A 21,554-nucleotide genomic window follows, 5' to 3' on the forward strand; every position below is an offset into this window, starting at 1 on the left:
AATACATGATTGTACAAAATAACTGCAGAAGTTCTGGAGTATCTGGTGTACTGTTGCTCAGTGGATGAGCATATGCTTTGTATGCAAAAGGTCCCAGGTTCAATCTCTGGCATCTCCAGGTATGGCTATGAAAAACTCCTGTATGAAACTCTGGAGAGCCACTGCCAGCCAGTGTATACCATGGGTGGGGACCTGTGGCCCTCCAGATGTTGATGGACTACAATTCCCAGAATACCTGACCTTTGGTCACGCTGGCTGGAATTGGTGGAAATTTAGGTCTGACAGTATCTCAAGAGTCACAGGTATCCCACCCCTGGTGTACTGACCAAAGGTTTGGTATAAAACTGATACCATAAGACTGATTTAGCTCATCCAGTCCACATTTAGATGTTAAGCTATGTTTGAATTTGGGTTAGATCTGCCATGCTGCAGAGTGGGATGTTAAATTCTGCTTGCAAAGATTGGTAGGGTTTACACAAGGCTTTGAGAAATCAACTGTGCAAGGTATAATATAGGTTTTATATTAAGTTTTATACTGTTGTTTTATACTTTGAATGGTTTTAATTTTTGTGAACCACCAAGAGAGCTCTGGCTATTGGGCGGTATAGAAATGTAATAAATAAATAAATAATATTTCCCTGTCTGACCACAGTCTCCATAATATAGTTTTATGAACCACTGTGATTTAGGGATTGCCCCTGAAAACATGGTTAGCATTTGCAAATGTGTCAAAATGTAGCTGTTGGACCTCAGAACTCCATGACTGCCTTATAGCTACAATGATATATGCTTGTAAGTCAAGAGCCCAACGCTGTACAAACTTACAGTGGTTCTATAAATGGCATTTCCAATTATGACCACACAGGTCCACTACAACATTCCTCAGTTATTGTGTCTTGCCTGTGCTACTAAGAATGCATCCTTAGTAGCACAGGCAAGACACTGAATAACTGATTCCTCATTCCTCCCTTCCCCCGCAGATACAGATTATAAAATTAAAAACGGGAGGGGAGGAATGGCCCCGTTCCTCTCCTCTCCCTCCATTTTTTTTTAACTTTTCCAGAGGTGCAGGGCTGGAAAATTCGCACTTGCCTTCCTTCCCAGAAAGGAACGCAAATGCGGGTGCAAGTCGCCGCAAGGCACCAAAGCACCACCATAAAGACGGGAGCTCAGTCTCCTCTTCCCTCAAATATCTTTTCTGACTGCAAATCCTTCATTGGATGACCATAGTCTCACCTTTCCTAACATTTAACACTCTTTCCCCATCACCTTTCTCATATCCATACACATACATTCTGCATACTGCTACCACTCAACAAATGAAGCAAGTACAGAAAAATCTAGTACAACAAACTAGCAACCTAGCATTCAGAAGAGTATAAAATACTATTACCCTGCAAACATTAGCGATGGAACAAAATAGACTAAAGGTTTATTGCAGTCATTTCTCACTAGCACCTCTTAGCTTGTTTTAACTTCTGGTTTATTAATGAGAAACAAATTTATAACACTGTCATTATACCTCTGGTTCATTAGCCATGTAAACAAGACCATGGCCAGTAGCAATATAAAGAAAGGCCAGAACGGATACCCATTATCACAATGCTAGGCAAGGATCTTTCCCTCCTTTTATTCAAATAGCTCCTGAATTTACAATGCCTCAGTGTGCAGAGAACAGAAATTCCAATCAGGGACCCAAAGAAAACTGCCCAAAGAAACCCCAGAAATAAGTCCTGTTGATTTCAATAAAACTTACTCCCAGATAAATGAATATAGGATTGCAGCCTCTTCACATCTGTTCACCTTACTCTAGCAAGTGCAAGCCCCTCCTGTCAAGGACAACTATGCACTCACAGAACCTGGCCTCGTGGATCATGCAACCAGCAGGTGCTCTCCAGAAAGATGCTTTCAGAGCCTAGGAAATCCAGACACACTCAAACAAGTCAAACCAAGTCACACTATGTACTCATATACTGGGCAAAAGGCCCAGTATTGGGCAAAAGGTTGTATAACAACAACAAGAAGAAGATCTTGCTGGGACAGAACAATTCTGGGGCAAGACAATATTTTGCAATCAACCAGACATAACAGTCATAAACAAAAAAGAAAAGCACTCCTACATTGATGTAACAATACCTAATGACAAAAATGTTGCAGAAAAGGAAGAGAAAAAGAGAGAAAAATATATACCACTGGCTATGGAACTTAAAAAACTATGGCAACAGAAAAAAGTTACAATTATTCCATTAGTCACATCAGTCACCAGCATCACATCAAATTGTTTTTTATAGAGAAAAAAACATCCAGAAAGCAGTAATACTTAAAACATGTTCAATAGTTAGGAAATTTCTGAATCAGTAAAAGACAGCTTGACTTGGCAAAGCCTGTCATGTTCAACTAAAAAAAACACCATGAGCAAGAAAAGAGAGATTGATGATGGTGATGATGATGATAATGGCCACTCTGTTAGTTTTTTTTAAGAAGGATGAACAATTATCAGCAATTGTTGCATTCTGTTAACCACTTTGTAGTTAAGCAGCATGGTTTAGCATGTTGTCTGAATCAGGCCATGGTTGTTGTGCTACACACATAATTGCAGATTATTAAAAGGTGGTTTTAACTGCTTGCCACAAGGTTTGCTTTAACCTGACAGAAATCCTTACAGAAATTAATCATTTCCCTGGGAAAATATTGAAAAATATGTAGAGTGATGGTCCATGCCACAGACATGTCACAGCTTCTTCATGTGTCTGGCACATGAACAACCAGCCCTGGTCAATAGGGCTATTAGAAAAAACTAGTGTTTTACAATGTGAACTTCATTCATTATTTAATTTGGAAACATTAAAACCAGGGAGGATTACTAATTTACTCATTCAATAAAATAATATTTTATATCTGCTTCATTTGGAAAATTTAATTTCTTTTAAACTGAACTTGCTAAAAACTTAGATGGAAGATAGATGACTCAAAACACAGTGAATGAATGAATACTGAATTCTTGTATGCATGAATTAACAAACTGATCTGGGCTTGAGAACAATATTTTAATAATGCAGCTGCCAAGTTCATTGGTTTCTATGTTTCCGGAAACTAATCTCCTACGTAAATTACAACACTCAACTACTGTGCTTCTATTCTGTTTTGAGTGATGACTTAATAATGCTTCACAGTTGCATGACATTTCATTAAGAACGCTAGTTAAAATATTAAAGTATCTGCCAATACTCCAAATTAAAATGAATAAATGTTGTTTTATAAGTAAATCATGTTTTCAGATTTATGCAAAGATTCTTTATTCAATGCTAATGAACATCTAATTCGATTTTTCATATAACTTCAAAGCTTTATGCTAAAAGTACATTGTTATAAAATAGTAGGTATTACAGTCTAAGACGTCACACTTTGAAAATATTGGCATGATACGACAGTGACAATGAAACTTATGCAATTCAGTGCTTACAGCAATTGGCATGGATCTAAAGGTGTCTTGTATGAGCAGAAAGATACTTCTGTTTGCACAAGGCAGCCCTGCCAAATCCTTCCAATTTCTCTATCCTGCTGCAGCCCGCTGTGCCCCATCCCATGTATTTTCAGAAGATTCTTCAACTTTCAGGAGCAGCTTTTGGGAAGCATAGGGGAAGGAAGGAAGGAAGGAAGGAAGGAAGGAAGGAAGGAAGGAAGGAAGGAAGCAAGCACTGCTGCACAACCAGAATTTTGCTCTTTTCTCTGAATCCATCTCATTGATTCCACAGGACATGAGTCCTGTGCAAATATTCAGTTTGTGTACAGGTTCCAGATTATGTCTGCTGTTCCATCCCTAACCACCATACTTTCATAATCCCGTTTGCACAGATACTTACATGCTTCCTAACATATGCACACTCCATACATATAACATAATCTGTACGATTCATTTCTGCAGAGTTTGTGCAATCCCAATTTATACATGTTGGGTTATATGCATATACTGTAGGCCTTTGTGCAGATTGGACCTATTGAGGTTGAGAATGAGCTCTCATCCACCAATTCAGACTGAATACCTGCACAGGGCTATGGTGTGCAGGTAGTTGCTATTAGATGTGCAAATTCCTCCTTGAACCCCCACTGATCCAAGAACCACAGAGTTAGTCTGTTCATCCCAGCTCATACAATGTAAATGTAATACCAACTGAAGTAAATAAAAGCAAGGGAATATTTTAAAGATCGTTTCTCAAAGCTCCTTTATGGTTGATTTCTTTCACAATGCTGAGAATGAGTGAGTGTCATCCAGAAAAACACTCTTTCCTTATGTTAGCTTAAGTCTTTAAGGGAACAATCCTATGCATGTTTAGACAGAAATTAATCCATTCTGTCTGGGGGATGCTGGGAGTTGTAGGATTATTTTTGTCTAAACATGCACAGGACTGTGCTTTAGGTTTTAAGACTTAAGACATTTATTTATTTATTTATTTATTTATTTATTTATTTATTTATTACATTTCTATACCGCCCAATAGCCGAAGCTCTCTGGGCGGTTCACAAAAATTAAAACCATAATAAAACAACCAACATGTTAAAAGCACAATTACAAAATACAGTATAAAAAGCACAATGCCATTTTCCTGGAGATTTGTGTATTAAAACCCACATTTGCCTGAAAGAAGCCAAACAAAACATCCCAGTATGAAGTGCATTATCTAGTAAGAAAAGTGTTGTTGCTGTTGTAACCCATCTCTCTTCAATAAGGAACAAAGTAAAGTCTCTTCCTATTTCTTGCCTTAATAAAGCAGTAGTAATGGGAAGTGTAAATGTGCCTGCAATTACATTATTTTAGCAGCATAGGAGCTACTCCAGTGTGTTTCCCTCCTGTCTCAGTCTGGTAAAATCAATCTCTGAACCATATGGGAAGAACCTATAATGCAGTTCATTCCCACACCAAAGTATCACCCTTCCCAGATATCTAGGGGTACACTGGAATGGGAAAAAGACATGTTGTGAAATCCTATGTTTGTGACTCCCACACCTTGAAGGCGCAGCAACTGATCTGACACAAATGCACTATCATAATGGATCCTTATTATTATAGAAATTCAGGATTTTTTCCTTGACATGCTTCTTATTTCCAAACATACCAATCTGGCTGAAGGGCTAATCATTAACCTAGAAATCAAATCCATTCAATAGATTACTGAATAAAGAATGGATTCTTTTCATCTCTCTTCACTCCAGGCAATATAAGACAGAGACCTGGGCCTGAACGGATGTTTTCAAGAAGGCAGTCTGAGGAAATGAGGCAAATAGTGGTGACAAAAGATGAAGTTCTCAACATTATTGACAAGTAGTAAATCACTGGGCCCAGGTGGTATCCACCCTAGAGTTCTTAAAAAAAACCTCCAATCTGAAATTGCTGATCTTCTAACAGAAAGATGTAGCATGTGTAAGGAAGGGGTACATCATGCATGGAATGGCTGTTCTTAAAAAATGTTAAAGTGTCTCATTGTTATGATTTTTAGGAGCGGGGAGATAATCGGCCAGCTGCATGTGGGCGTACGGGTACATCCTGGAACCGCTCGGAGCCAGGCCGGGCGACCTTGAGCGAAATTAACATCTCAGGAGAAGTGTGAAAGACCTCATCGCAGGGAGAACCGAAGGTTGGGGGGAAGAGTGGAGATAGTTTCTATAAAGGGATACTTTTGAAATAGGTTCTTTGTCCTGAGCTGGCTGACTCCATGGCTGGGTGACGTATGATATTGTAACATAGTTTTAGTTTTGCTGGTTTTGGGGTTCAATATATATCTGCATGTATTCATAGTTTTAGTTGCTAATCCTGTTTGCTTGCCTCTTTCCTAATAAAATAAATTGGGCTTAACCCTCCAAATTGTAAGCTGTGTGCGTTTTTCCGGGGATCTGTGCAAAATCCAGTGGAAGGCCAGCTTGGCTGGGTCCAGTCCCCTTTACAGCATGCACGTCAGATCAGCCTCTATATCAGAAGACTGGAAAGTGGCCAATCAAACATCAATTTTTAAAAGGGATGTAGGGAGAATCTGGGAAATTACAGGCTGGTTAGGTTACTATCTGCTCCAGGTAAATTGGTTAAAACTATTATTAAAGATAAAATTAGTAACCATATAGAAGGGCAAGCCCTGTTGAAGAAGAATCAACATGGCTTACACAAAGGCAAGTCCTGTCTCACTAACCTTTAAGAGTTCATTGAGAGTGCCAGTAAACATGTGAACAGGGGTGATCCAGTGAACACTTTTAACTGGACTTCCAAAAGGATTCCTAATGGAGAGATGTAAATAGTGGGGTTTCACAGGGGACCAATGCTTCTCAACTTGTTCATAAATGATCTGGAATTAGGAGTGAGCAATGAAGTGGCCCAGTTTTCTGACAACAAATTTTTTAGGTTGGTTAAAATAAAAGGGGATTACAAGGAGCTCCAAAAAGTTCTCTCCAAATTGGGAGAATGGGCATCTAAATCAATGGTCTTCAACTGGTGGGTCACGACCCAAAAGTGGGTCATGATATCAATCCAGATGGGTCATGGCAAAGCTGTTGCTGCCATGTTGATCATGGAGAAAATTGTAAAAGTGGGTCCCATGTTGCAAGTTGGGAGTCCGAGGTGGGTCTTGGATCTGCACCAGTTGAAGGCCACTGATCTAAATGGCAAAAGCAGTTCAATGTAAGTAAGTTAAAAGTTATGCACATTGGGGCAAAAAATCCCAGCTTCCAGTGTAAGCTGATGAGATCTGAGCTACTGGTGACTGACCAAGAAAGAGATCTTGCAGTTGTGGATGACAGTTCAATGAAAATGTCAACCCAGTGTGCGGCTGCTCTAAAAAAAAGGCAAATTCCCTGCTAAGTATAATTAAAAAAGAATTAAAAATATAATTGCCAAGATCATACTCCCCTTATACAAATCTATAACTCAATTACATTTAAAATACTGTGTACAGTTCTAGTCACTGCACCTAAAAAAAGATATTGTAGAGTTGGATAAAGTGCAGAATGATCAAGTGCCTGGAACAACTCCCTTATGAGGAAAGATTACAGAAGCTGGGATTGTTTAGGTCAGAAAAAATGTGAATAAGGAGGGACATGATAGAGGTGTACAAAATGCTGCATGGTGTGTAGAAAGAGGGAGACATTTTCTCCCTCTTTCATAATAGCTTCGGTTGTTGGGCGGTATAAAAATGTAATAAATAAATAAATAAATAAATAAAAATAGAACCCAAGGACATCTCATGAAGCAGGTTGGTGGGAGATTCAGGACAGATAAAAGGAAGCACTTCTTCACACAGCACAATTAAACTATGAAATTCCCTTCCACAAGATGTAGTGATGACCGCTAAATTCATGGAGGATAAGGCTATCGATGGCTACTAGTCCTGATGGTTATATACTACTTCCAGTATCAGAGACAGTAGGCCATGTACATCAGTTGCTTGGAGAACATATGTGGGAGAGTGCTAGTCCACTTATGTCCTACTTGTGGGTTTCTTGAGGGCAGCTGGTTGGCCACTGTGTAAAGAGTACTGGACTTTAACATGCTCCCTACCTTCGCTTCTCCACCGGTTTTTTTGTTCCTCAGTTACTTCCTCTTTTCAAAAGAGGAAGTACACAACAGGCACGAAGTCCATTGAGTCTGCGGTTCTAATGGCGCTGCATCTCTTGCACACAGCAGGAGAGAGCAGCAATTCCGAGTTTAAAAAAACATCGGACTTAATGAGGTTTTTTTGTTGTTGCACAAGGAAGGCCAGAAGGGGCGGAAGGCGCGCAGGAGGCAGATGATGTCATGTGGGGGACCTGAGCAAACTCCGTCAGTGCCCAGTAATGAGCGTGCAATAAAACACTCATCAGATGGAGCGTTAAATGAACTCTTGGTCTGACCCAGCATGGCACTTCTTATGGTCATATGCAATGGAAGTGTATTTTCAAGTAATACCTTAAAGAGTGGGTTGCAGATCAATCTCTAATGTACAACACACAGAAATATATATATATATATATATATATATATATATATATATATATATTAGCTGTACCCTGCCACGCGTTGCTGTGGCTCAGTCTGGTTAAATTGAAAAGAAAGAAAAGACAAAGCGGATGTTTCTAATATGTTTAATTTCACAATGCTTGTGGATATACAATATTTTTAGTTGTTCCATTGTCTGTGTAGATATAGAGATTGTCTGGTTTGCCGACTCTAGAACACGCAACATATAATTGTCCATGTGAGAAGCAATCTGTGTCTAGATCTAAACCGCACAATTCTAAAGATTGGCCCTGAGCTTTGTTGATGGTAATTGCAAACGCCAATCGAATTGGGAATTGCAATCTCTTAAATTGAAATGGCATATCTGTTGGAATCATAGGAATGCGAGGAATGAGGACATCTTCACCTTTGAAAGGTCCTGTCAAGATTGATCTCCGACCATAACAATTGCCACTTCGTCTATAGTTGGAGCATTGAATCTTCGCACATGTTCTCCAGCAGGCATTTTGTCAGCATGAATAACAATCTTGTGTGTATCAGATGGCATCATGTCAATTGCTGTTTTGAACAAATGTACTAAATTGTTTTTTTCGTGAAGTAGCTGTTGCAGTTTTGAAACGACGGACCTTTTTATGCCGGTATAAATTCCGCAGCATGCATTCAATTCATCATTGCCATCACCAATGAAATACATTTGTAGGAATTTATGTTGACTATCTTGAAATGGAAGGAAGGAGCCGGCTTTATGATAAATTTGTCCTTTGACTTTGAAAGTTGGCATAAATGGAGCTGTGATGATTTCTGCGCCGAACGGCGTCATTTGGAAGCATGAGTTGTATTTCCTGATGTTAGATAGGAAATGCTTTGATTCTGCAGTATATCCGGCAAGCAAAGTTTGTAATGGCTCTGGTGGTCCTCCAAGTTGAGGCAGTTTAATTTTTCCAGCAGCGCAACACATTCCTTTTGTTTCTCCATTAAATTTAAGAGCCTTGCAATAAGGACACACTTCAGTCACAGTGCCGATGAGAACATGCTACCTCAAACTATAATCATCAGCTGGGTTGTACCGGAATGCAAGGCGATTGTAATCGTGTGATTGTTTACTACGGAGTCGTGTTTGACGCTGATGTGCTGTTTCTCGTTGACGTCTTTCAGCCGCTATCAGCCTGTCGCGTTCATTCTGTTGAGAACAAAGCAGATCTGAAGCTGTAAAACGCAATTGCCGTGCTCGCAACAGTGCATCCTCAAGTCTGGCTGAACGTTGCTTGGCTGGTTCCTTGGCACGTATTTGAGGCATTCTTTTTCTTTTTTTCTCGTTTGCTGAAGCCCGTTCTTCCTCAGTCTGATTTGCAATTTCTTGTCGCAGTGCTTCCGCTCCGCGAGTACGACGACCTAAGTGTGATCTTCTGCGAGGCATTATTTGGATGAAGTAAAGCATTTTGTTTGGTTTTTAAAAAAGGATGTTTTTACGGTGAGGAGGTTAGTGGAAACTCCTGGCAGTTACCTTTCTTCAGAACGTGTAACTGTCACAGGTGTGACATCTATATTCACTCAGCCAATTGCGAGAGTACATGCAAATAGGAGAGGAGGCAGAGGCAGCGGATTGGCCTACTGGTTGGTGATGTCACAATGATCAGCAGGACTGGTTTTGAGGAGGCCTATTTCTTCAATTTTAAGACAAACCTTTGACCCCATAGAGAACATAGTTACATAACAACGCTCGCGTATTCGAACGCAACGCTGTGTCAAAATTTCAAAGCAATCGGTGAAGAACTTTCGGAGATATAAAAGCATGTTTTTATGGTGAGGAGGTTACTGGAAACTCCTGGCAGTTACCTTTCTTCAGAACGTGTAACTGTCACAGGTGTGACATCTATATTCACTCAGCCAATTGCGAGAGTACATGCAAATAGGAGAGGAGGCAGAGGCAGCGGATTGGCCTACTGGTTGGTGATGTCACAATGATCAGCAGGACTGGTTTTGAGGAGGCCTATTTCTTCGATTTTAAGACAAACCTTTGACCCCATAGAGAACATAGTTACATAACAACGCTCGCGTATTTGAACGCAACGCTGTGTCAAAATTTCAAAGCAATCGGTGAAGAACTTTCGGAGATATAAAAGCATGTTTTTACGGTGAGGAGGTTACTGGAAACTCCTGGCAGTTACCTTTCTTCAGAACGTGTAACTGTCACAGGTGTGACATCTACATTCACTCAGCCAATTGCGAGAGTACATGTAAATAGGAGAAGAGGCAGAGGCAGCGGATTGGCCTACTGGTTGGTGATGTCACAATGATCAGCAGGACTGGTTTTGAGGAGGCCTATTTCTTCGATTTTAAGACAAACCTTTGACCCCACAGAGAACATAGTTACATAACAACGCTCGCGTATTCGAACGCAACGCTGTGTCAAAATTTCAAAGCAATCGGTGAAGAGCTTTCGGAGATATAAAAGCATGTTTTTACGGTGAGGAGGTTACTGGAAACTCCTGGCAGTTACCTTTCTTCAGAACGTGTAACTGTCACAGGTGTGACATCTACATTCACTCAGCCAATTGCGAGAGTACATGCAAATAGGAGAAGAGGCAGAGGCAGTAGATTGGCCTACTGGTTGGTGATGTCAGAATGATCAGCAGGACTGGTTTTGAGGAGGCCTATTTCTTCGATTTTAAGACAAACCTTTGACCCCATAGAGAACATAGTTACATAACAACGCTTGCGTATTCGAACGCAATGCTGTGTCAAAACTTCAAAGCAATCGGTGAAGAACTTTCGGAGATATAACGACAGTAACGAACGGTCTTTTTCATTTTTATTTATATAGAAGATATATATATCATTTACAACGTGGCTACTTCATTCCATTTATATGCATTCAGGGCAGATGTAGAAAGATATGCAAGATTCCTAACTTACATTTCCTTTTTAATGCTAATGCAGGGTGTGGGGGCCACCAGGAAAGTGTTGACTGGCTCAAAGGGAGCACTTGAACCTTCCCCTATTCACTGATTCTCCTGCGCAAATTCCTCTCAAGCAGTTTTACAACATTTTCCCTTGATGAACTCCAAAACTGGAAGTGAGCTCAGTTGAGGAAAAAATGAACTGGGATGGGGCGGGGTGGGTGGGTTTGATTTGCAAAGGTTAATCAGTTGGCATGGGAAGGATTAAGCACCTCTCCTTCCTGTCTGCCATTCCATCCCTGGCAGTGCAAGCAGCCATTATTTTCCCATTAATGGGATTTGGTCACGCATTGCCATTACAGAGGACATTATAGAGGCTCCTTCTCCAGGATAATACTTTTCAGTAAACATCCTTTTTTTAAAAAATGAAAACTTATTTCGAGAAAACTTGCAACATTTATTGAATTAGTTATCCTGTCAAGTGAACTCATAAGCATATTCACATATGGAAAATATATAGGATTAGGTCTGCAGAATATGAAAAAATCCAATAACTGGTTACATTTTCAGACTTCAAGACTATATATTTTAAATAAAAACTGACAGAAATTCTATCATTGTAAATTACAGCTGCTTTACATTTAAATATTTAATCATTATATTGCGATGATATCTTTTATTGAAAGTTAGGATTATCTATTGCTTTAAAATATTCCATTACGTTTTGCATCTGTTTACTGATAATAACAGAAACAGCTGTTTTAAACCTAACAGGTGTGAACAGTTTGTTTGAGTCTTTAAACAGAAGCCAAATTCAATTTCCTCTTTGCAAGTTTTGAAATTATATTCCACATACCATTTTCAATATTGTAAACAGTTAATTTGTATTGACTTTCATTCATATATAACATATATGAAATAAGAACAACAAAGAGTGTTGTGGCACCTTAAAGACTAACAGATTTATTATGGCATAAACTATGGTGGACTATATTTCACCAGTTTAATTCAAGATTTTATTCTTATACTGTGCACATGCTGAACTAATTATGTCAGATGTGTTCCATAAAATCTTTAGTCACACAACTGAGCAGCCTTTCTTTGCCAACTGTTGTATATCAAATTCACTGCAGAAAACCATGATAATTATGAAGTAACTGAGTATCAAATTCATAGCAGTAATACATCTCTATCTTAGTTAAGCTATAAATGATAATCATGCTTGAAATTGTATATTTATTTGAAATAAGTCTTTTGTATCATTTGCAACCATGTATCCTTAACAAAATGTGATAAAATATTTCCATATTTAAACATTCAGTAATGCTAAATGTATTGCCTGGACCACTTGAATGTAAATGGAAAGGGAAACTGAATTGTGTTCCTCTGAAGCAACTGGATAGAATATACAAATATTACAGTTAGCTAATCTCACCAATGGTTGGATACAGGGTCGGGCAAAGCTGGTAATAGACCCGGGCCAGATAGGAAATGTAGGCCCCATTTCAAACTGCTCATTAAGTATTTTTTAATCAGTTCTAAATACATATGAACTAGAACGATTTATAAAAAATGGTAATGGCAAGCACTTTCATTCAAGATGTGTATAAGACATCACTTCTTCACATTCAGAAATGCTTTACGTGATTTTCTTTGGGCAAATTCATTATCAACAACAGAAAAATCAAGCAACTTTGCCCAAGGGGACTCGGAGTAGGCCCCCTTAAAATCATAGGCCCATGCCAACTGGACCCTCTGCCCAGCCCTGGTTGGATATAGTGAAAGAAATTGCATGGAATGATTTGTACGGGCCAGTAAATTATATTACTTGCAATAATTATGACCTTGTCTGGCTGTACTTTTAAGAATAAAAAGAAATCCATCTCCTTCCTTTTCAGTACGAAAATGCTTGTGTTTGCAAATGTGATTATTACACTTACTTTTATTACTTCAAGGGCTTGAAATTTGCATGCCAGAACATCAAATTGTTTCTTTCAATAAGATCTCCTGTAATTGAAAATGAGATTGCATTGTATTTTATATCAAGAAATTATAATTCATACATACAAGTAGACTAGTGTTGAGCACTTACAAGTACCTGCGTTGGGGTGGAGGAAGGATGGGTGTTGGCTAAAAGCATCTGGAGGTGGGGAGAGAATTTACATCAGGAAACCAGCATGGCAGGAAATGGCTAAACAAAAACCTTTCCCACCCACCCCATACTGATTCAAATTAACTTCTCCTAGTAGCTGCTTTAAGACAAAGAAAAAAATATCTTTATAGATAATCACAGATGTGTAGTTTTGCCCTGTTTGTATTCTTGAAAAAGTCACTTGTCTCAGTCCAATCCAGTACTATTTCCAATCAAATGCCTCTTGGAAGCTTATAAGCAGGACATGAGAGCAACAGTATTACTCTCCAGAAAAATGCAGTGTTGGGGGTGGGGGAGAGAAGAAAAAAGAGAGCAGAGGAAACTGCCCTGCTCAAGCCTTTAACCCCTATTGGAATCTTGAAAATGATGAGAATTTTCTAAGCTTTATAGAGCTCTGTTCCTTTTGAAACTAAAAAATTCTCGGGGCAGATTTATTGGGATCAGAGGTAAAGTAGTTCTGATCCTAATTAGTATATTCTCCAAATTCTCTTTCAGCTATGAAGGATAGATCCCCAAAAACTTGGAATGAGGGTGAAAATAAGGTTAGCAACCTGCACTGTAGTGTGTTCATCCCTCAATCCTGATTCCCCCACCTAGAATAGGGAACTCTGCACCCTGCATGCACAGTCAGGTTTGAAGCTGACTGCCCATCTGGAAGATCTGTGGCTCAGTGGTATAAGGTCACAAATTCAATTTTGGGCATCTACAGGTAGGGCTGCCTGAAACCCTGGAAAGCCTCTGTCAGTGGCCCTGTTCAGACAACATGCTTAACCATGGTTAGGCCGCTAACCCTTTTGCAGCAAGTGGTTAGTGGTTCACGTGGTTAGAATTGGTTCACATGAGACACTAAGTCATGGTTCACATGACATGCTAAGTAAGTCATAGTGTTTAGCTCAAAATACATAACATCAGGGTTTAGCATGTTGTCTGAACAGGACCACTGCCGACAATATTGAGCTAGATAGACCAATGATCTGACACACAGGGGAATATCATTGCTTCCCTGCACTTCCTCATTCTTCCTGGAGGAGAGGGGGGCATGTGCCCAGATTCCTCAGGTTTACACGCATCCCTGGTTATTATGAGGTATTAAAAAAGAACCAGAATACATGTTCCTAAAAAGACCACACTAGATGGCAAGCATTGTGTTTCGTTTGCAATTTAACCTTGAAGTCGTCCAAAAGCAGGCCTTTGAACATTTTGTGAATCTTGACCCCCACCGCTCTTTGTCCTGCCATTTCTAACACACACCTTCCCCCCACCTTTTTTTAAATGTATAGATCCCAATATGCGGAGCTTCTGCGGAGCTCTGCAGATTTAGATGATTAAAAAATTGAGGGGGGGGGAAGAGAGACGAATGGCACTGTTCCTCTACTCACCCCCCCCCCCGGGGTTTTACGTTTTTAAACTTTTGTTTAGTTTTTAAAAGCCTCGGAGCCGCCTCCGCTGTCGGGAGCGGATTTTCCAGGGTTTGCCCCTGGATGATTTCGCATTTGCAGCTGCGTCATCTGTCCAAAAATGTAAAGATGTGCATTTACAGCGGTGTAAACATCCGTATGGACAAACGCCAGACCTACAACCCAACTCATGCGCCCATTTCAAAACCTCACCACCCTTGGGCACACCTGTAGCCAAGAAAAGACGGGGTATTCATCTCGGGGCCTCTCTTCAGCTATACTGCAGGCGTGAGGCAGTTATTAAAAAGCGCGGGCTGGACAGGCAACCTGGTTGAACTCAATAGGTGCCAATGAAAAGGCGGGAAAGGGAAACAATGCCGGCGCAAATCACACACACACACCCCTTCACGTCTGCTTTGTTTTAGGCATCTCATGGCGATGTTTTCTCGTTCTTTCCTTTCTCTTTCGGTGTTTTTGAAACGTCGAGGGTGGGCGGCGGGATGTCTTCGGGTTTCCCGCAGGTCGCTAGTGGTGGAGGACTATGGGACTATCTGCTGTTCTACAAGATGGCTGCACAATTATAGACCGAGGGGCAAAGTTCTGAAGCCGTTGGGAGGGCGGTTGGTGCCAGAACAGAGCTGGGGAGGAGGAGGGAAAGTGACTATGAAATTCAGCAGGAGAGAAAGCCCACAGCAGGCTGGAGATGAGATATTCATCATACACACGGGCCCCACTTCAAAAGACCCTTCCTCGAGGTAACCGTTCCGCGCACCAACTATTTTCCCCCTCTGTGTTTATTTGTAGTGTGCTTCGCTCTCTCTGCTGCCCGATCCTTTGGCGATTTCCTCCAAATTAGATTTATGCCAGAGTAAATGCGCTTGGGGCTTTAGGCATGGGTTTGATCCTGCACATACTGCCTCAGAAATCTCGCAGCGTTCCGTGGTGTTTATTGTAAGATATATAAGATCACATCCCTTCCTATGTTGGGTGTTACAAGTCCCTGAGAGGTAAGTGCCCAAGGACACAGAATTGTATTGTATAGTATAGATGGGGAGCTCCCAAGGTGAACGACTTCAGCAAGGCAAAAACATCTGAGGTAGAAAAAACTGCATACGCAGTTCCTTTCGGAGCAAAGATTTATTATCTGTTGTTCTTGGCTAAAAAAAATCTTATTCCTAGATCTCCTTCCCCATTCTTGTCCAGCTAGTACCAACTGCAAGGTGAGTTTAGTTTGATGCATTTAAACATGGTATTATCGTCAATATCAGGGGTGGGTGGGTCCTGGTCTCTCAAAAGCGAGAGGCACATAGGTAAAGAATGCCCATTGCAAATCCAGATTACATCCTTGTAGCCCTTCTCCCCAAGCTCTTTTGGTTTGGATAGAGGGGTTTTAGGCAATGGGTATGGTACTTACACACACCCTTTTATAATCAGCCTTTTATTGGGGTAGTTCTATTTATAGACACAGAACCACCATCACATCTAGTTTAGCCCCAACCCCATTCACAGCTATTAGCAAACTGGTCTTTTACCTCTTCTATGCAGGAATAAGCATTCATTTAAGCAACTGAAAGGAACTGGGATATTACCCGTTTCAGTTGCCTAGAAACACCCTTCCCTACCCTGGGGCCCTTCAGATATATTTGTGGTCAACTCCCATCATCCTTGATCATTTCTGTGCTGGATGGAGTAGATGGGAGTTGTGGTCCAAAACATCCGGAGAGAGCCAAGTTGGGGAACACTGCCCTAGAGTAAAGGAAGATTTTCTATCCATTCCCCATCCCCACCAGAAATTAGGAATATGCTCAGGACACATAAAATAACCCACCTGACCTTTAATTTATAGGAATACCCTGTTCAAAATCATATGGTTAAAGGCTGATCAAACTATTCTTTTCAGACACACTATAAAGGTAGAGTGTTACAGGCACGCTAATAATGAACATTAGGGTTTGGAAGTACAGTACAAGCCTAGTGCTACATATTAACATCTCATTCTTCTGCTCCATGCAATTCATCTGGAATAACTACCCTATTTCCATCTATACAGTCTTTCACCCGATTAGAATCCCACTTCAACTATAAACGTATTGAAGACCTTTGACATGATTTGTGTGATGAGTAACCTTTAATTTTGCGAAGAATCAAGTAGCAGATGATGTGAAAGCCCTCTGCCCAACCCCTTGGAGAGCCACTGTTAGAGTAGACAATACTGAACCAGAAGTCTAACCTGGTATAAAGCAGCTTCCTGTGTATTCCCATGACCATGCTTGTGAAATATTTATTTATTGCATTTCTATACTGCCCAATTGCCGAAGCTGTCTGGGCGGTTCACAAAATATTAATCTGTGTGCAAATATTAATCTGAAATAAAAGGGGAAGTGCTTGTTTATGTAGCACAAATTCTAGTCTATTTACTCTGATTATATTGCATTGTAGACAGGAAGTACCACTGAAGAAACCAACAGGTGAAATTCAAGTTGCCAAAGATTATAATTTTCAAATGTGTATCAAATATCATATAATGTATATATCCATTGTTATATTCTGAGACTAATGAAAGCTATAGCTTCACAGTGAAGAAGGGTACAGAATCTGATTTATTTCTGGTCAAACTCACACAGTTCCCAGTTACTGAAGTGATTAGCAATCTGAAAATCATTTGCTGTAAAAACAACTGGAAAAGTTGTCTTGCTTTTAGCCATAGTTACATGTTAACAGAATTATTGTTTTGTTTACAAATAAGCTAATCATGTCATTTAATACAAGTAATACTGCTAATGTGTATTTGCCAGATGGCTGTATTTTCATAAAACAGCTACATACTACAATGTAACAGTATGTTACTATAATTTGAAATAATAGAAATTGATCCTGTGACCTGTGTACAATGCTTGTACAATGCTAGTACAACCATCTATATATTAGTTTTACAAGACTACACCACTAGAAAGACACACTTGGTCTCATGTTGAATGTGCATCCTGTCTGTGCAGTTCCCAATCTAGCAAGAGAATTCATGGCCAGAAACTGCTTCTACACATGCATTTTTCTATTGATCAATTAATTGTTTTATCTGAGGAATAGCCTTTCATAAATTTGAGCACTTAACATGTAGAATGTACTTTTATACCAAAAATATATCTAACAAGAGAAATATAAAATTCAGTTTAGGTACATTGTTACTGTTTTTGTAGAAAATACAATTGTAAAGATAGATGTACACTTGAATGGGTATAGTCCTTGCTTTAGCTTTCTCCCTGATTCTCCTCTATTTTTGCTACTAAACATTACACTCCCATCTCCTTATGCTTTCTTTGTTACTCCAAATGCACTGTATGCTTTGCTTTATGAACAAGCTTGTACAGTACAGAGAGCTGTAAAACTATTATATGTGGGGATCCATTTTCACCTCTGGTCACCTTTGTGTTTTCTTTTACTTGAGAAGAAACGTGTATAGTTTTCAGCATTATATTTTCATAAGAAAAACAAGAATTCTAAAACACATTAATTCAGTGCTTACATTTTACAAAATAGCAAATTTCCACATTATAACATGTATATAAAAGTGTGAAATGTGATTTTGAACAAAATATTTCCTTGCTAGTTGCTTTGTGGAATATCTGTTAAATAATGAATAAATGGACGACCATGAACACAGCCTTTATGTTGATTTCCAAGTTGCTTCTCCATTCTGTATATGGTGTCCTGCACGTCTTCCTTAGATAAATACAAGGGTAGCTGTCGGGAAAGTCGCACTGCTTCGCCCTATGGAAGCAAAATAATGATTATATTTGGACATTAACCTCAGGCTATAATAAATTCAAGAACAGGGCAGACAATTTTCAATAATACAAAATTTTCCATTACTCCGTTTTCCCATAGAAATTCACGTTCTTTTATTCTTTTGGCTAAGCAACTGGATTAGTTAGCATTTAGTAGGAGAAAGGCTTCAGGAATGGCACATCCTTAAGTTTTTTTTTTAAAAAATAATGTTTTTATTATTGTGAGATTCTGATTACAAGGGTCAACTAATCCGTCGCATATGTACATTCGGCACATCCTTAGTCACATTCCTTTCTCTTTTGCGGAGTTTAACAACTCAACTTTATGTATGCTTGTTCAGAAACAAGTTCCACTATCCACTGAAATGTTAAAATATGAATGTAGCCAGGTTATTTTCAGTCTTAAACACATGCATCTCATTTAACTGCTTAGCAATACTAGATATTAACAGAAATATTCCCGATTTTAAATTTAACTTCTGCTTCCAACATCAATTTTTCATCTTCCAGGTAGCAATATTTTATATATAAATATCAAGGTGTAGAAGGATTTTTTGAGAATACAGCTACACTTGAAGCAGCATGTTAAAAGGGAGAGCTTGCAAAACAATAGCTAAAACTGCTCTTTCTTACCTCCAAGTAGTTTACCACTTTAAGAGGTCTACACTCATAGACTTCCTTTGCATTATTATTTAGCACAGCACTCAGAATTTCTTTCAGATCTGATACACCATAGTATGGCACACATTTCGTCATTTCTTCTATTTTCACCTGATCTGCTGTAGCTGAAGCACCTAATATTAAACAAACAAATAAACAAAACATCTGGAGTTACTGGGTGTGTTTTACATGCTGTTTTGATTTATACAGCAAAATATGCACAATGACTACCACTCAGGTTTTAAGGCTGCAGTCCTAAATGTACTAGAGAATAAGCCCCATTGAGCTCAGTTCATGGGATTGTGCAATAAACCCTTAATGTTGCCATTTGAGTTCAGTACAGGTAAACAATTGTGATTTTCCTCCCCTGGAGTGAAGAGTACAAGCCATATTGGTTGTAAGTGATCACTGTATTTCCAAATCAAGTGTGCTTCAGTTTATAAAAAAATCCTGTTAGGATATACAGATTGGGAAATGGCAAGGGTGTTCCACTCAAATTTAGTGGCTACTTTTAGCTAAAAATGAAAACGAGATCCAATCAAAGATCTATTGCATCTTATCTCATATGGCATTCTCATGACTGCTAAAATGCCTACCATGTTCTTCACTGTGCTTTTACTGTTCACTGTTCAATTTCATTCATTTCATAAATGTTTACATGACTCTTCTTCCATTGCAGTATTAGATTTGAGCAAGCTGAACATTAGTAAGTAAAGTGAATCAGCCATTTTCCTCTGTAAATCTATAACAGGTCACATTACTTTAGAATGGATCATTTGACCCCAATATTATTAACTTGAAACATTTATTTTTAGGCTAAGTATAAACATTTAGTAAAAATCCACAAACATGTTTGTAAAATACAGAAGGATGTATTTAAACATTGTTAGTTTCCAAATGATTTATATAAACAATCTTTTCTATGTTACTGCTTGTTTATAAATTGTTATATAACTTTTCCATGAATTGTTGAGTAACTTTTCCTTTCTAATCAGGAAATAATTTTTTTAGCTGTTGCATTTCAACATTACTATATGTTCTTCATAAATTTAACTCTCAGCTCTACATTAAATCCTACTATGCTTTTAAAATGTCGTTTTCTAGATATTGATTCTAGCATGACAAATAGATTACAAAGTTCATCTCAATTAAGTACTAGGCAGTACAAAATAGTGTTGAACAGGACCATAACCTTTGGGCAGGGAAGTTAATGCAAGACTTTTGCATTGAATGGAAACTTGTTTTTGTGCGGTAGTTGGAATCTATTATAAAATATGCTGGCAGGAGGCTTTACTTATAAAAATGAATTTAAAATTAGCCTAAAGCAATTATTCGTCAGGTTGGTTAACAAAAGAAAACAATCTCTTATTAGATTAGATGGGGTTTTCATTAAGATGCTTTTACAAGGTTCTTCTTTTGAGACTTATCTTGTAAGCGTCCCATATGCTACAACAGATCTGTCAACACTCTACATATGGGGCTGGAGAGAAAACACGTGAAGCTATAGCATTTCTAAGAACACACAGCAAATCTTTGCTTGTACCTAGTGAGTTACCATGTAGGCATCATATTCCAATTAAAACTAACTTTTCACATTGTTGTGTCAAAACAAATGTTTATCAGAAATTTACCACTGAAATATGGCTGTAAAAAACACTGGTGTCCAATCTGAGGCACAGGTAGCAGAGGTCTGCCTGGACTGGAACAAGAGAGTCTACAAGCCTGGCTATGGTAACAAGTGGAAAAGGCATTGCAATCTGCCTCTTCCACATCACACTAGTGTTTTTCACCAATGTAACAATCTGGAAGCAAAACCACATGAAGATAAGGGAAACTGATTATGATTGTAGAGCACCGTAGAGTGGTACTAAGACTTACATTGGTTTGTCTTTAAGCAAAACTTGCCAAAACTATTGGTCGTAATTGCTGAAAGACAATAGTGCCCTATCAGTCCATATAAATAAACTACATGGGAATAAAGAAGGAAGGAAAGGAACCTCTCGTGCAAGCACTGAGTCATTGCTGACTCTTGGAGGGATGCCAGCTTTCGCTGACGTTTTCTTGGCAGGCCTTATAGCAGGGTGGTTTGCCGTTGCCTTCCCCGGCCATTATTACCTTTCCCCCAGCTAGCTGGGTACTCATTTTACCGAGCTCGGGAGGATGAAAGGCTGAGTCGACCCGAGCCGGCTGCCTGAAACCAGCTTCCGCTGGGATCGAACTTAGGCCGTGGGGAGAGTTTCGGCTGCAGAAACTGCTGCTTTACTGCTCTCATTTGTTCAAATATTAAATTGATAAATGCATCAAATTGCATTGTGAATGAAAATACATTTAAACTAATGCATTTTTAAGTGTTACAATTGATATGGAGTTTACAAATGATGGAGCGGGAAGGGGAACTTGGTAAAGAATTAGAGCAAAGAAGACATTTGCCATAAGGACAAAATTTGTTAGGCTAGGCAGAGACTTGGTGTGTTATACTGTATCAAACCATAGTTCTGTTTAGCCAACAGTTGTTTCTCTGACAGAGGCTAACTAGGCACACACAAGTAAGGCAAGTTGGCAAAAACAATTATCTGTCACCAAAAGCTTACAAGCTCTGAGTATGCAAGTTCCATTCCTGGCTATTACAGCTAGTAGCTATTGATACTTATTCGTCATAAATATAACAATCCGTTTTAGAGC

General features: G+C 39.1%; 2 protein-coding genes across 2 annotated transcripts in view; both read right to left on the reverse strand.

Annotated features, from left to right (window-relative positions):
- C2H2orf88 (chromosome 2 C2orf88 homolog) overlaps positions 1–14,906 on the reverse strand; it is a 96,114-nt gene extending 81,208 nt beyond the window's left edge. The window contains exons 1-2 of the mRNA XM_063116259.1: positions 14,829–14,906; positions 12,819–12,885 (exon numbers count right to left, since the gene is read on the reverse strand). The gene's annotated coding sequence lies outside the window, so the exon portion shown is untranslated. The remainder of the gene's footprint in view (positions 1–12,818; positions 12,886–14,828) is intronic.
- Positions 14,907–16,565: 1,659 nt separating this feature from the next.
- Positions 16,566–21,554, reverse strand: part of PMS1 (PMS1 homolog 1, mismatch repair system component) — a 54,139-nt gene continuing 49,150 nt past the window's right edge. Inside the window, exons 12-13 of the mRNA XM_063116266.1 lie at positions 18,846–19,006; positions 16,566–18,195 (exon numbers count right to left, since the gene is read on the reverse strand). Of these exons, the coding sequence (XP_062972336.1) occupies positions 18,031–18,195; positions 18,846–19,006 (326 nt within the window). The 3' untranslated portion in view covers positions 16,566–18,030. The remainder of the gene's footprint in view (positions 18,196–18,845; positions 19,007–21,554) is intronic.

This window comes from Elgaria multicarinata, chromosome 2 (assembly GCF_023053635.1).
Source record: "Elgaria multicarinata webbii isolate HBS135686 ecotype San Diego chromosome 2, rElgMul1.1.pri, whole genome shotgun sequence".
In the NCBI taxonomy this organism is placed as follows: domain Eukaryota; kingdom Metazoa; phylum Chordata; class Lepidosauria; order Squamata; family Anguidae; genus Elgaria; species Elgaria multicarinata.